Consider the following 14,844-nt stretch of genomic DNA (forward strand, 5'->3'; position numbering starts at 1 on the left):
GGGAGCCGCACACGTGGCGGGGGCGAGGGCGCGGGCAGAGCGCAGCGTCCCGCCCCGCTTCCAGCGCACCAAGCCCGGGGGACCCGGGCCGGCCCCCAGCCCGGGGGAGACCGCGTCGCTCCCGCATCCCCCGGGATGTACAGTCGGGGTTGGCACCCCGGGACGGCCCTCCCACTATGGGTGCCCTCCCGCCCCCTACCCCGCCTTCCCGGGAAGGTCAGCCCCCGCCCCCGGCGCCCATTGGCTGCCGGTTCGCAGCGGGGCCGCTGTTATTTTTCGAATATAAATAGTAGGAGGCCGGGTTGGGGGCCAGCACATCGCTGCGCGGCTTGTGGGAGCCCGGCGTCCTGACGTCTTCTGCTCCCTCTGCCCCTCTGCCCCTCCGCCCCTCCTCCTCCTCCCTTTCCTCCTCTTTTTCCTCCTTCTCTTTCCTTCTCTCTCCCCTCCCTTTCCCTTCTCTCCTCCTCCTCTTCCTCTCCTCCTCTTTCCCCCCTCTCCCTCCGCCCCTCCCTCCAGCCCCTCTGCCTCCCTGTGCCCTGTAGGGGCTCGGGCATCTCGCCTCGCCAGCCTCCCTCCTCCTCCCGGCCTCATTGTCCTGCCTTGCGCACTCTTGCCGTTTCGGCCTCGGCTGCGCGCGGGGGGAGGCGCCTGGCCCGCGGTCCCACCTCTGGCGCATCTGGATTCGTCTGGTGCGTCGCGCCGGCCCGGGCTCCGCGCTCTTCCCCTTTCCTCCTCCTGCTGCCTCCCGAGCGTCTCCCGCGCCTCGATGATGGAGCCGCCGCCGGCCCCCTGGGACACCCCCTCCGAGGCGGACCGCAGCCCCGGGCGCCGGGAGCGGCTCGGAGCCCCGCGGCCAAGCCGGCTGGCCGCCGCCGGGCTGCTGCAGCCCACGGCCCGGGGGCTCTTCTGCTCCCCGGACCCCGTGGCCGCCTCCTCCCCGGTCACCACCCTGGCGCGAACGATGAGCGACCTCGCCGGCTTGGGGAGGTAGGGACCGGTGGCGTGAGGGGGGGGGGTCCCCACTAGGACTTGGGGAGGGGGATCCCGGGCCCCCGCCTGGGCTTGGAGAGCGAGGCTGCCTTGGAGCAGGTTAGCGCAGTCTGGCCAAAACTCCCTGTGGGAGCAGCCCTTGGGGAGCCCCGTAGAGCTAGGAGGGGGCATTTCGTACGGGCTGGGGGCGATCCCGCTGCCGGCTCCGGGTCGGGCCCGTGGTGCCTTAAGACCCCGGCCCGCTGTTTTAGGGAAGGCAGGAAAATGAGAGCGGAGACCTTTCGGGGGCATCCAGAGGGGGGAGAACCCCACGATTTGCCCATTTGGCAAAGGGGCCATTCCCATGGAATTGGAGCCAGACCCTTCCGGAGCCTCCTTTTTCCTCCTTTGTAAATTAAGGCACGAGGTTGGGCCGAGTCTCCATCCAGCGCCAGACCCTGCGTCTGCAGGCCATGCTGCCCCCTTCTGAGTTCCAGCAGCCCTTCCCGGGCTCTTAGATGTAATCCCTTCCTCCGGGAGCCGGCAATTACCCTCCTGACCTCGGGCCGGGGGCTGCGCCGTCCGCGGCAATCCGGAGCACTCCTAGTTTCAGCTGCGAGCCCACCGGGACGTAGCCATTTTGGCCGGGACCCGGGGGTCGGGGGTCGGAAGGAGGCATTCAGTGGCCAGGTTTGGGACTTGGGCCCAGAGTCAGAGGCGGAAGAGACCCCCGAGGCAACCCCCCTCCCGTTACAGCTGAGGAGCCCCGGGGCACCGGCCATAAGTGGCGGGGAGCATTTGAACTTGAGACTCGAGGGCTCTTCCTTTAATCTAACCTCCCTCCATCTCCCCCTTCCTCAATCTGAAGGAGCCTGGACCATCCGGTCAGTCCGGGAAACCTCGGTAAAAAAGGCTGCCGGGGAGCCAGCTCTTAAGGAGGGAAGTGATTTTCCCCCCATCAGGATGTAGACACAGGCAATCGGGACTTCTCTTTCTGTAATAGCTCCACACTGGCGGGAAAATCTCACATTTCTAGAACTGAAGCTCCCCGAGGAAGGGGTCGCGTGGTGTTTTGGGGGGTCCGGGAAGGACTCAGGGGAGGTCCATGGAAAACTGGGGGCTTGAGTAGAGCTAGGGCTGGACGGCATTGCCGGGCCGGCTGGCCTTGGAGGCGGGAGCTGGGTCTTTGGGGGGCATCTCCCCCCACATTGGTCTCCGGGGGGTAGTTCCCCTCCCCCCCAGGCTCCACAGTCCCATTTCCACTCCTGGATGAAAGCCGGTTTGGGGGCAAAAATGGCTTCACTGTTGACATTGAATGAGCACAGTACTTCTCCTGAATGAATGACTGCTCGCTGGGTTACATCTATTTCAGTACATTTATTTTTGTTGGGTTTATTTGGTTACATTTATTTTTAACCCTGCGAAGGTCATTGTTGGAGGTTGCAGCCAGAAGATGCTTTGGGGGGCACAGGTGTGGAACCTGACAGGTCTTCTTCCCTAGCAGGGATTTTTATTGGGATTTTCTCTGACTAGACTGGAATAGAGCCCCGGGCTTCACACTTGGCTCTGCCAGAAGCCCCTTTAAGGTTCCTGCCCCGGCCTCCTCTGGCTCTGCTCCTAGAATTGTCATGAGAGTGAGAGGAGGAGTCTTAGAGATAAAGGGAAGTGGCCTGAGTGACGCTCAGAGAGCCTGACCCTGGGGGAGGATGGGGCTAGAATCTGGGTTTTCTTTTATTTGATACCAAATCATTTGGGGGGCGGGGGGGGGTGTCTCCCAGCCCTCAGCACCCTGCCAGAGGCTTGAGCCTCCAGCTCTAGCCTCACTTTCTGGCTGAGGAAGCTGAGGCCCCAGGAGGGGGAGGTCACTCATTTAAGGTGACAAGCCTAGAGGTAAGATTTGAATCCAAAGCTTTCTTGGTCAAGGAGTCCAGGACCAGGGTAACCTCTCCTGCGGTGAGGGAAGGTACGGTGCCTCCTCTGACCACACTCCCCCCTTTGTTTGACAGCGAGACCCCCAAGAGAAAAAAGCCAAGCTTGGTCTTCCGGAGCAGAATTGTTTCACTGTCCCGGGAATCCTTATCTTCCGAGAACTCGGATTCGTCGGAATTCTCAGATGCGGGTAAGTGTACAGGCCCTGGGAGGAGGGAAAGATTGGGGGGAGGGAGGGGTATTGTGGGAATTCTCAGATGCAGGTAAGTAGCCTGATCCTGGGAGGGAGGAAACATTTATGTTGGGGGGAAGGGGGCCATGGGCCTGGAGAATGGGAATCTGGTCTCGGATTCCGTGGGAGGCAGTTTGTGGGCTACATGGATGGAGAGGGTGGGATTGGGGTCTTGAGTCCTAATCCCGGCTCTGACGCTTGCTGTCCTGGAACCTTGGATGTAGCCTCGGGGTCCATTCCCTGAAATCTAAGCTTCTGATTCCATATGAGATTCTGAAATCATAGAGGAGAGGATGCAACTGGCTTAGAAAACCCCCATGAGGTAGAAATCACAAGAGTCTTGGCTACAATGTCAGGGGGGCCAGCACCGGGTTCCACTTTAATAAGCTTGAGTTTCCCGAGGTGAGGGGCCTCCCTGGAAAGAGAGGGAGCCATTGACCTCATCTTCTGCTCCTTCCTTCAGCTTTCTCCCCAAACTGGTGTCTTTGAGCAGCTTCTATCTGTTCCCTTATTTATGACTCAGCAGATTCCCAGCCCACCCCCACCCCTTTAAACCAAAAATTAAATAATAGGTTTTTAAAAAAAATAAAACAAATGCAGTGGGGGCTTTCTGCAAGGCTTTCCCCCCACAGCCCTTTGATTGCAGAGCATTAGTGTCCCCATTTTCCAGATCAGGAGGATTGTTAATGATTGCATGGCTGAGAGCCCTTCCCCTGGCTCGGGGCTGCGGAAGGAATTCCCCCCGGCCCAGAACCAAGAGAATGGGAGGTCACAGGACAATGAGGAGGCGACCCCCGGGCTAAGCTTTGATTTTTTTTTCCCTCCAACCCAGGTCTCTCCATGGATTCCCCGAGCCCCGTGGACCCCCAGGCAATGGACCATGTGTAAGTAGAATGCTTCTCGTCACTGGGATTTGGGGGTGCCACATATAAGAGAGGGGAAAGGGGGACCCTCAAAAGGAGAGCGGGGATGTCCATCCGTCCGTCCCCTGGGGAAGGGGCGGGGGAAGGGGACGGCCAGCCGTCCACCGAGTACTTGAAACTGAATCCCGGAGGCTGTGGCCCTGGGAGGGAGACTGAGGGAGGCCCTCTCCCCCACTCTCGGGGCCCTGTGAGGTGCCCTGGCCACCAGGGCCTTTGGGGGAAGGTGCCCAGCCTGACCTTAGACTTCATTTAAAAACAGGAAACGGGGTGGGGAGAAGAGGGAGGCCGTTTACAGGCAACAGGAAGTGTTTGTTCTTCTCTCCCCCCCAAAAAAGTTCTATTGTTTATCAGAAAAGGATAGAAACTTGGGGGAGGGGAATGAAGAGAGTATATGGGGGGGGTGAATAAGGACCTTTCTAAGGGAGAACAGCACTGACCACGACTTTTGGGGGGGCCGGAGAGACGGGTCGTGACAGCTGTGGGGCCCCAAGGACGGAGCCGAGGAGCCTGGGTAACCCAGACCCCGCGGGCCGTCCCTGCACCTGCCGCGACAGTTGCTGGGTCTCAGACAGGCCGCAGTGTGTGAGGGTCTCTCGGGGCAGACACAATGGCCCAGCGGGGACAGGTGGCCCTCCCAGCCACGCCGAGCCGGTGGTCCTCCCTCCCCCGGGAGCTTCCAAAGGCACATCTGTCAGAATTCTTCAGCCCTGGCCGAGGGGCGGGACCCGGGAGTAAGGGACGGAGGGGATTCGGGGGGATGGGGGGGGGGAAATGGGCCCGCCCCTCCCCCTCATTGTCTGGGCACACTCACCGCCCCGCCCCCTCCGGCACGGGGCATTCAGCGGCCAGGCCCGCGCCTCCAGCTGCCTTTTCAGGGAGGCCCATATGGCCTGCGAGGCAGGGGCCCAGCTGTCCCCATTTGCATACAGGTGGAAGGCTGGGGCGGCGGGTCTGTCGCCCTGGCGACGCAGCCCGGAGACCCTGCCCCCAAGCCCAGCCCTGCTGTCTCCCCTCCCTGCCACCTCCCCCGGGCCAGCCTTTAGCGGGATCCCTGGGTCCTCCTTCCCTTCCTTCCCTTCCTTCCCTTTCTCTGATAATCACCTTCTCTTCTCTTGTTGCCTTTCTCTGCTGCTTCCCCTCCCAGGGCACTGTTGCCCCCAGCACAGCCCAGACCACTGGGCCGTCCGGCCTGGGGCTGTCTTGGGCTCCCCGGGCCCCTCTGTGCCCCGTCTTTGTCGGGTTTGTGGGGGGGAGCAGAGATGGGCCAAGATGGCCGCTGGCCCCCCCAAACGCCGTGCTCCCACGTGACGCCCGCAGCACTTGTAAGTTTTGTGAAGGGCTTTTGTCGACGCGTTGCCCACCGTGCCCCTTCCCCTCCCCCATGCTTCTCCCCCCCAGGGCTGGCCAGCTGCGCCCTCTGCCTCCCATCATATCTGACCTTCACAGCGACCCTTTGAAATGGGCCCCGCTATTGGTTGTTTGGTCACCGTCAGTCACACCCGACTCGCTGGGACCCACTTGGGGTTTTTTGGCCATTTCCTTCTCCAGCCCATTTTACAGATGAGGAAACTGAGGCCACAGGGTGAAGTGACTTGGCCAGGGTCACGCATCTTGCCTGAGGCTGGATTTGAACTTGGGTCTGCTGACTTGTGCTTTATCCATGGAGCCACCTGGCTCTGGCTGGTGATTTTACAGATGAGGAAACTGAGGCTGAGAGAGGTCTTGGGTCACAAGCTAATGTCCAAGGCAGGATTTGAATTCAGTTCTCTGCCATCAGCTGGTCACTAAGCAGGATCGTAGAGCTGAAGGGATCGCACAGCCCGAGTCCCATCCCCCTGCCCCACTCCCCCTCTGCTTTCCATCCCATCCGACAGTGGGGTCTTTATCCCAAAGCGAAGGAGGCTTTCTACCCGCCAGGGCAACCCATTCGGCCCCCAGCAGGACCCACGGCTCCCGTCCGTGTCCCAGGGGGCCATCCCCAAGGCTGACCCCTGCCCTCTGTGGGTGCCCCCCCACCTTGCTCTGTCCTGGGGCTTGCCTTCTGCTGGCTCCAGGACAGCAGGCTCTCTCGGGGGTTTGCCGAAGGCCTCGTGGCTCCCATGGAAGCCTGGGGAGGCGGGCACTGTCCCTGCCCGGCCAAGGAAGCTCTCGGGGGTCCCAACCTTGCCCCTGGCCCTGTGGGAGCAGCTTTAGCCCCAGAGGGCACTTGCCACCCATTGTCCCCGGGCATCCTCCACTTTCCCTTCCTCCTGGTGACGTTTGGTCCTTTTGGATCCTTGCAGGTTTCAGGAGGCGATCCGGGAGGCCGGCCAGGTCCGAGAGTAAGTGTCCTGTCCCGGGGCCGATGTTGGCGCGGGGGCAACTACTCGGGGGCCCCCTGAGACCCCCGACTCCTCACTGGCCTGAGTGGGAGGGCCCCTTGTCCGCAGATGGGTCACAGGGGGGAGGGGCGCTTCTAGGGTTCTATGTCAGCTGTCTCTGCTCACCTCCTTCTCCGTCCCTTTCTCCCCCAGAGAGAGACTCCCCATCAGACGCTTCCAGTCCTTGCCTGTAAGTTTCCCCTTTTGCAGGCTTGTCTGGGCTTCCCAGGGGGAGGGGCGGGAAGCCTGAGGGTTTCACTCCAGCCCTGGGCAAGGCTTTTCTGGAGAGGGTCAAGCAGCCTCTGCGGTGGGAGGGCCAGAGGCCTGAGCTCCTGGAGGCTCCACACCCAGGCTTGCTGACCAAGGGGAGTGACCATGTGCATGAGCCAACAGGGCTGGTGAACTCAGGCAGGCCCAGGGGTCCCTCCTAAGGCATAGCAGCCCTCAAACCTGGGGGTCCCTAAAGTATAGGACCCCTCGGATCCCAGGGCTGCCTCCTAAGGCATAGCAGCCCTCAGACTTGGGGGTCTCTAAAAAGTATAGGACCCCTTGGATCCCAGGGGTCCCTCCTAATGTATAGGATGCCTCCTAAGGCATAATCCTGGGGGTCCCTCCTAAGGCATAGGACCCCTTAGATCCTGGGGGTTCCCTCTTAAGATATAGGACCCCTCAAATCCCAAGGCTTCTTCCTAAGGCACAATCCTGGGGGTCCTTCTAAGGCATAGGACCCACAAATCCCAGGGGTCCCTCCTAAAGTATAGGACCCCTTGAATCCTAGGGGTCCCTCCTAAGGCATAGAACCCCTTGCATCCCAGGGGTCCCTGATAATGCTCTATCTTGGGGGGGGTGGATGGGATTTGGGCTTCAGAATCTGTGTGAAGGTGGGTTAAGAACAGGCCCTAACCCTCCCTCCTGCTTCTTGCTCCACCATCAGTCAAAACTCCTGGGATCCAGCCCTGCCCTGAGGAATATCACCAACTCCAGAGACCTGGATGCGCCCCGGAAGGGCAAGGGGGATGTGCAGCTGGACACAAGCAGTGGGGAAGACAAGGAGAATGTAAGCTGGGGCCCGCGTAGTCCACGGTCGGGGGGATCGTGGCACGGCGCCGTCCCATGGAGGTTTGACGTGGTCCTGCTTCTTCTGCAGGAAACGTTTGTCTTCAAGATGCCCTCCCGGCCAGCGGGCCACAGCCGGTCGGCCGCCGCCGAGTGGGCCAGCCGGAGGGAGGCCTTTGCCCAGAGGCCAAACTCGGCCCCTGATTTGATGGTACGTAAGAGGTTTGGGGGTCCCTCCCACACCGATGTAGATACTCCTTTTTTCCTCTTGATACAATTTTATTTTAAAGCTTTTTATTTTCAAAACGAACGCAGAGATAGTTTCCATCATTCACCGTTGGGTTCCAAGTTTTTTCTCCTGTCCTTCTCCACCTCCCTAGATGGCAGATAGCCCACGGGCAGCCCTTTGGTGCAGATGTTTATGGGGTGGCTGGGACTGAGACACAGCATGGAGGGTGGGAAGGGCGCATCCTGTCCCGGGGATCGCCACTGACCTTTCTTCACATCTGTCCAGTGTTTCTCTCCGGGAGAGAGGGAAGAGAACTTAGGTCCCCTGCCCTTGCGCCGCTTTTCCATGAACCAGAGCTCTGCCAGTGGAGATGACGCCAGTGATGATGGAGATGACGGGTTTATGGACATCCTGGAAGATGACCTAAAGGTAAAAGGCCCTACAGGGTCAAGGACCCTCCAGGGGGAGGCAAGCTCAGAGCTCGTGTCAGTGCCTGGAGAAGAATTTGAGACAGGAGGTAAAATTCTCCAAGGTAGAACCCATTTCCATCGAGTCCGGGAAAAGCAGGGAATTTCACCTTTGGGGAAACTGAGTCAGGATAAGTGATGGAAAAGGCAGAACTCCACGGACTCAATTTTGATGCTGTCCCAAACCAACCAGTTCCTGGCTGCATTCAGTGTTTTACGTGCCAACGAACGTGCTGCGTGCAAGACTTTAAAGTCAAAAGTTGTTGAAAGTCTAGGTGGGAGCACTTAGTCCTGGGGTCATTGGCTGATAATGATATGACTTTTCTCCCTCCTTGTTTCATTCTTTCATTCTGTTCTACCATTCCCAGTAAGATCAGGGTGAAACAAGGTTGCCCCAATCACAATACAATTCAATATTGTCTTAGAAATGTTATTTTTGGCAATAAGAGAAGAAAAAGAGAAAAAGAAATTGGAGAAGGTCATGAGGAAACCAAATGATCACTCTCTGCAGATGATTCGACGGCCTACTTAGAAAACCCTAGAGAATCAACTAAAAAACTACTAGAAACCATTCACAACTTTAGCAAAGTTGCAGGATACAAAATAAATCTACACTTTATTCTGTCTTTGACCTAAAAAAGCCTGTTTTATTTTTGAATCTCTTGCAGAACGAGGAAGAAGTTCCCCCAGGGATGGAAAGCCTCATAAGCGCGCCCTTGGTCAGGAAGGAAGAGGAAAGTGAACAGGTAGGGCAAGGACGGGCTTGGGACCCGGGCTGCGGGAGGAGGGGACGGCTTATGGCCCAGAACCAGCCTTAGACTTGTAGGCCACGAGTCCAAATCCGATTTTGCAAATAAAGAAAGGTTGGGGGTGAGAAAGGGGTTAGTCTGTGACCCCATTTTTCAATCCTTGGCTTCTCGTTTGTGAAAAATGGGGGTGATTGGACGGCACCTCTTTCCCAGGGTTGCTGAGATAAAGTCAGATAAACGTGTAAAGTGCTTTCCCGATGCTGGCCATGATTTTTAGCTCCTAATAAATGATTTGCCACGTCTCTGCCTCAGTTTCCCACTCTGTGAAATGGGGAGAGGGTTGGGAGGACACCGTCCCTCCGGTGGGTTTTAGTGAGGATTTGCGGGTTGCGCGATGTGCTCCCTGACGGTTCTTCTTGTCTTATGTCTCCTCCCCGTCCCCCCCCCAGTCCTTAGTCATGCACAGCAAGTGCCGCCGGCTGTTCCGTTCCCCCTCCATGCCCAATACCTCCATCCGGCCGGTGCTCAAGCGGCTGGAGCGGCCCCGGGACAAGGACACGCCAGTCAAGAACAAGCGCCGGAAGAGCGTGACGATCCCCACTGCCGCCCTGGAGGAAAACGAAGAGGAGCCGGTGAGTGGCTGCCCGGTGGGGAGGGGGTCGGTCAGCCGTCAGCATCTATTAAGCACCTGCTGTATACCAGGCAAAGAAAGGCAGAAGGTAGCCCTTGTCCTCCAGGAGCTTCCAGTCTAAGCGGGTGTGGCCAAGTCACTGGCCCTGGAGCATTCCCATTTTACAGCTCATGGAACTGAGGCAGGCTTGGTCAGCGTTTTACTGGAATTTAGGCCCTAAGCAGGAGAGCAAGTGTCTGGTTTTGCGGATCTGTTTTTTGTTTTGGTTTTTAAGCAGCTGGTCCCTCTGCTGCTCTAGTTTCCCCCACCCTCACCCCCCTTCCAGGAAATCTCTTTGCAGCTGAGGGGGGGGGGGGGGGTCTGCCCACCTCAGCCAGGCCCCAAGCATCCGGGGTGCCCGGCACAGCTTCCCCGGGTGCCTGTCAGGAAGGAAGCAGATGTTTGTGCTAGACAGCCTGACCCTTGGCCCTCCCCCCCACGCGCCCTTGGTCTCAACCACCATCTCCCCTTTCCTTCTCAGAAACCGCGACTGCTCCGCTCCAGGTCGTTATGTCATGACGAAATTGAGACCATCTTGGACAACGATCCCAGAGAGCTGATTGGGGATTACTCTAAGGTATCACTGAGGGAGGGGCCTGGATTGGGGGGCTCCCTTCCTGCTGGGTCCCCACTAGTAGCTGAGACTCCTCAGGAAGCTGGGATGGACATCTCCAAGCCTGGTTGCTATGGGCTCCATCAGTGAGCCTTTAATGTGGGCCCGTCTGTGGACCCAGCTGTGTGGGGGATACAGTTACAAAGGATAAGCGACGGCCTCTTACAAGAGTCAGATTTAGAAGGGACGGGATCTCAGGGGACTGAGACCCAGAAGGATGTTGTGTCCATCTTTCACAATCCCATCACAATCTTGGCAAAGATACTGGAGCAGTCGGCCATCGGCTCATTTTACAGTTGAGGAAACTGAGGCAAGCGGGGTGAAGAGCCACCCAGCTGCTCGGTGTCTGAGGCTGGATTTGACCTCGGGAAGACGAGTCTCCCTGACTCGGGCCCGGCGCTGTATCCGCCCACTGTCCTGCAGTTATTTGGAGTCTCCCCTTGTCCCACTTTCTCCTTCCTCGTCCACTTGTCTCCTGCCTTCTCGCCTGTGGCTCCTGGGAGCACGGGTTGCCCTTCCTCCCCTCGAGCCTTCTAGAAATAATCTTTGCTCGGGTGCCAGGCTGGGATCTGTCCCCCTTCCCTTCCCTTCCCACTGGTAACGGTGGGGCTGGCTTTGAGCGGGGTGAGTGTCCCCCAAAGCCACTCCCTCTGGGAAGGAGCTGGCCCTGCCCAGCTCGCCTGGATGGAGCCGGTGCTGACCCGCCTGAAGCCGTCCGGCTTTCTTCTCTCCTCAGGCCTTTCTCCTGCAGACCATTGACGGACGCCACCAGGACCTTAAGTACATCTCCCCAGAGACGGTGAGTGGGGCCGGCCGGCCGGGGTGGGGAGGAGGAGCCCCTGATGGCCTCAGGCTGCCCCGTCCCTGACCGGCCTCAGGCCTCGCTGACACTGACCGCCCCGTCCCTGACCACCCCGACCCTGATCGGCCTCGGGCTGCCCCGTCCCTGACTGGCCTCTGTCCCCTCCGCAGATGGTGGCCGTCCTAACGGGCAAGTTTAGCAATATTGTCGAGAAGTGTGTCATCCTGGATTGCAGATATCCCTATGAATTTGAGGGAGGTCACATCAAGGTAAGGGGGCTGGCCATTCCCAGGGAAAGGGCTTGGGAGATGATGGGGAGACTGTGAACCTGGGACCGGGGCTTCCCTGCTGCAGGGGGAGGTAGTCATGAGCTGGGGGGAGGTTCTGGGCTTTAGGGGGAAGGATGCCCCCAAACTCACTCCCCCGATCCAATGGGCCTTTCTTCAGGGTGCGGTGAACCTTCCATTGGAACAAGATGCCGAGAATTTCCTGCTGGTGAACCCCATCCTCCCCAGTGAAGACAAGAGAATTATTCTTATTTTCCACTGTGAATTCTCCTCTGAGCGAGGACCTCGGATGTAAGTGTTGTTCCAATCCCTCACCATGAGCTGGAGCTTAGAAAAGAAGGGAGGGCAGCTGTGGTCTGTCCATTGGGGACATCTCCTCGATTTGTGGGGTCCAACCCGTATGCAAAAGGAATTCCCACTATGATTCTAGTCAATCAACAGACTTATAAATTTTTATATTAATGTTTTTATTGCATATAATATATAAAACTTAAAAATTATATGAAAAATCAAAATTATTACAATTTGTATAAGCATATAATTTATATTTTGAATTTTTATATATGATTTATATAATTATATACATTTATAAAAATTTTTTTAAATTGCATTATAAAAATAATAAGCACCTATCATGTTCTGGGCGCTGTGCTGTGTGCTGATGAGTGATCTTTGATTTATAAATTGTATAAATTTATAAAATTTAAATTTAAAAAATTATAAAAAATCATTTAATAAGCACCTACCACATTCCGGGCGCTGTGCTATGTGCTGATGAGTGATCTCTGCTTTTCTGAGTCTCATTTCTGTACATTGGGGAGTAATAACAATACCCTCCAGCAGAGACTCAGTTGTGATGATTGAGTCATCCCTCAAGTTAACTTTAAAGTACTTACGTGGTTGTCAGTAGTTTGTTATTGCTGTCAGCTTACACAATACTGGACTTTTTCTCCTTTTGCTCGGGCATTTAAGAAACAGAATAGTCAGTAAGCAATAAATGTTTATTTAAAAAGCACCTACTATGTGATAGGCCCTTCATCATAGATGAGGCCCCGGGCCCGGCCCCTCCATTTCTCTGGCCAGTGTCTCACTGCCCCCCTGGTCCCCACAGGCCGTACTGATGCTTTCCATGGTGGCGCAGACCACGGAGTGGGGAGGTGCTACCCCAGGGCTACCAGGGTGGACCCGGCTCACCTTTTTGACTCTGGCGTTCTCGGCCCTTCTTGCTCTGGCGCCTGAAACTCTTCTGCTCCTTTGCCTTCCAGGTGCCGCTTTATCAGGGAGCGAGACCGAGCCTCCAACGACTATCCAAACCTGTACTACCCCGAGATGTACATCCTCAAAGGGGGCTACAAGGATTTCTTCCCCCAGTTCACGGTAAGGGCTGCAGGGGAACCAGCGGGGCTGGAGGGAAGAAGGCCCCTCCAGCCCACAGCCAGGGTGTAAATTATTCAGCTCTCTGGGGGCTCTGCCCTCCCTCTGAGGAGGAAGAACTTTACCCATTGCCATGGAGACCGTCCCTTCTCCTGGAGCTCACCCCCGAGGGTGGGAGGAGGGGAGACCTTGGCAAACGGCCAGAAGGCCGGGGCTTGGGCTGACGGCCCCTTCTCTTGCCATGCAGACGTTCTGCGAGCCCCAGGATTACCGGCCCATGAACCACGAGGACTTCAAGGAGGACTTTAAGAGGTTTCGCCTGAAGAGCAGGACCTGGTCGGGGGAGCGGAGCAAGCGGGAGATGTACAGCCGCCTGAAGGACTTCTGAGGGCCCGGGGAGCAGACTCGACCACTTCCCCACCCGTTTCCCTCGTGTCTCCTTGCCCCTTCCTCCTTCCCGGGCTGGAAGACCAGCGACACTTGACTGTCTCCCCGCTCTCCGCGTGGGCGGCCTGGTTCCTGGACGCGGCCTTTTCCTCTTAACCAGTTCCAGCATTTCCTGGGGAAAAGCCCCCACCTCTCCCTTCTTACCCGTTTATTTAATTATTTGCTGGACTTGAACCGAGGGCTCCAACCAAGGCTGCGTCCCCTCGGTGGGAGGGGAGCAGCTGCCCACCGTGCCAGTCCCAGGGGTTCCGGTGCCCGCTGGACTCTGCGTCTGGACCGTGGGCCAGTCCCAGATCTTAGAAGGTGCTCAGCTGGCTCCCTCCCGGGCAGAGGCTCTCTGACATGCGGCCCCTCAGGGTTCCCTCCCCTCCGGCCGGCCCCCTGCTCCTCCTGGAGCTCTGTGTGTTGTCTGGTTTTTGTGTTTTCCCTTCCGGCCTTGGCCTGCTTTTTGTTATTTGGGGTTGGGAGCCCAAAGGAAGCTGGTTTTTAATCGGCTTAGGCCCAGGGTGGGGGGCAGGGAGAGAGAAAAAGGGATCCAGCTCCAAGGACATTGAGGGCTGAAGCTTCTCCCTCCCCTTCCCCCAATAAGTTTATTTTCTTGGATTCAGAGTTTGTGCTGTCCTGAATCCAAAAAACATGTTGGTTCTGCACGTTTGGTGGGTGGGGACCACCCAGGCCTGGGAAGCGGGATCCCCAGCCTTCCTGGCCCTGGAGGAAGGCCTCCATGTGAAGAGAACGCGGGAGTTCTCCCCCCCACGGCCTTTGCGGCTATTTCATTTATTTTCTGAAAACGTTCTCCGAGGGCCATTGGCTGCCCTGGACCCCCCTTCCCGCCCCAGCCACCCGTGAGCCATTGCTGCTGTTTGAAGTTTTCCATCCCAGGGAGGGCCAAATGGACACGGGTTCGGGGTACCTTCCCCCACTGTGCCCAGAAGGGGCACCCTGTACACTCCTGGCTTTAAAAAATAATTTTTAAAGGTATAAAAGGGGTGGGAAATGTCTTTTTTTTGTTTGTTTAAAAAGCACTTCATAAACTTGCACAGTATCAAGTTTTTTTCTTTTGCCGACCATTTGGTGGTAGCCTGCAGGACCTGCCACTGGGGAGGGATTGGGGGCAGGGTATTCTCCCCCTGAGCTGCTGTTGTGGGCAGGGTGGAGGTGAAGTCTGCCCTCTGCCAGGGGATCTGGGGGGGTTAAACAGGCCCCCAGGACAACTGGGTAGAGACAGAGCTAGGCCCGATGGGAAAGGGTTAGAATGATGTCCAGTGCTACTGTGAACTTCCCCCCTCTCCCGGTCCTGAGGTGGAGGGCTGAGCCACTTCTGGTGGGAGCAGATGCCTCCCTGGAATGGAGCGACCCCCTGCCAGTGTCTGTGTCCACCCCCCCCCCCATCCTGAAAAGCACTTAAGCTGCACCTGACCCTGGGGTCCTGCCTAGCCCCAGTTTGTGTGTACATGCATGTCGTATGATCCCACCGTAAGCGGGAGGTGGATCTCCATTTTATTTAAAAACGAGGGGGGCTGGGAGAGCCACTTCCTGCCTACAGTGTCCGGAGAAGGTTCTCCCGCCCGGTGTCGGGGAAGGGCTCAGCTGGATGGCCTCCCACCTGCCCCTTGTGAACCCCCTTTTGTTCAATAAAGCCCTGGAAGTCAGTCACTGGTGTCCCGTGTGCTCACCTGTACAGGGGGTGGGCAGCTGGGACCCAAGCCCCAGGGAGGCCATTCCTCAGGTCCAACT

The 14,844-nt window shown here is 57.6% G+C and overlaps 1 protein-coding gene across 2 annotated transcripts; it reads left to right on the forward strand.

Annotated features, from left to right (window-relative positions):
* The first annotated feature begins 653 nt into the window (after nucleotides 1–653).
* CDC25B (cell division cycle 25B) lies at nucleotides 654–14,150 on the forward strand. Of its 2 annotated transcripts, XM_012540541.3 has the most exons (16): nucleotides 654–987; nucleotides 2,976–3,088; nucleotides 3,963–4,014; nucleotides 6,336–6,374; nucleotides 6,567–6,603; nucleotides 7,348–7,470; nucleotides 7,561–7,680; nucleotides 7,984–8,127; nucleotides 8,834–8,911; nucleotides 9,364–9,546; nucleotides 10,066–10,161; nucleotides 10,934–10,996; nucleotides 11,170–11,268; nucleotides 11,447–11,577; nucleotides 12,552–12,663; nucleotides 12,908–14,150. In XM_012540541.3, the coding sequence occupies exons 1-16, from the start codon at nucleotides 767–769 to the stop codon at nucleotides 13,046–13,048; spliced, it is 1,752 nt and encodes a 583-aa protein (XP_012395995.2). In that variant the 5' UTR covers nucleotides 654–766; the 3' UTR covers nucleotides 13,049–14,150. The 2 variants fall into 2 exon arrangements, with proteins under 2 accessions (XP_012395995.2, XP_031805608.1); XM_031949748.1 differs by having other exon boundaries at nucleotides 7,348–7,680.
* Nucleotides 14,151–14,844: the final 694 nt, after the last annotated feature.

This window comes from Sarcophilus harrisii, chromosome 2 (genome assembly GCF_902635505.1).
Source record: "Sarcophilus harrisii chromosome 2, mSarHar1.11, whole genome shotgun sequence".
Taxonomy (NCBI): Eukaryota; Metazoa; Chordata; class Mammalia; order Dasyuromorphia; family Dasyuridae; genus Sarcophilus; species Sarcophilus harrisii.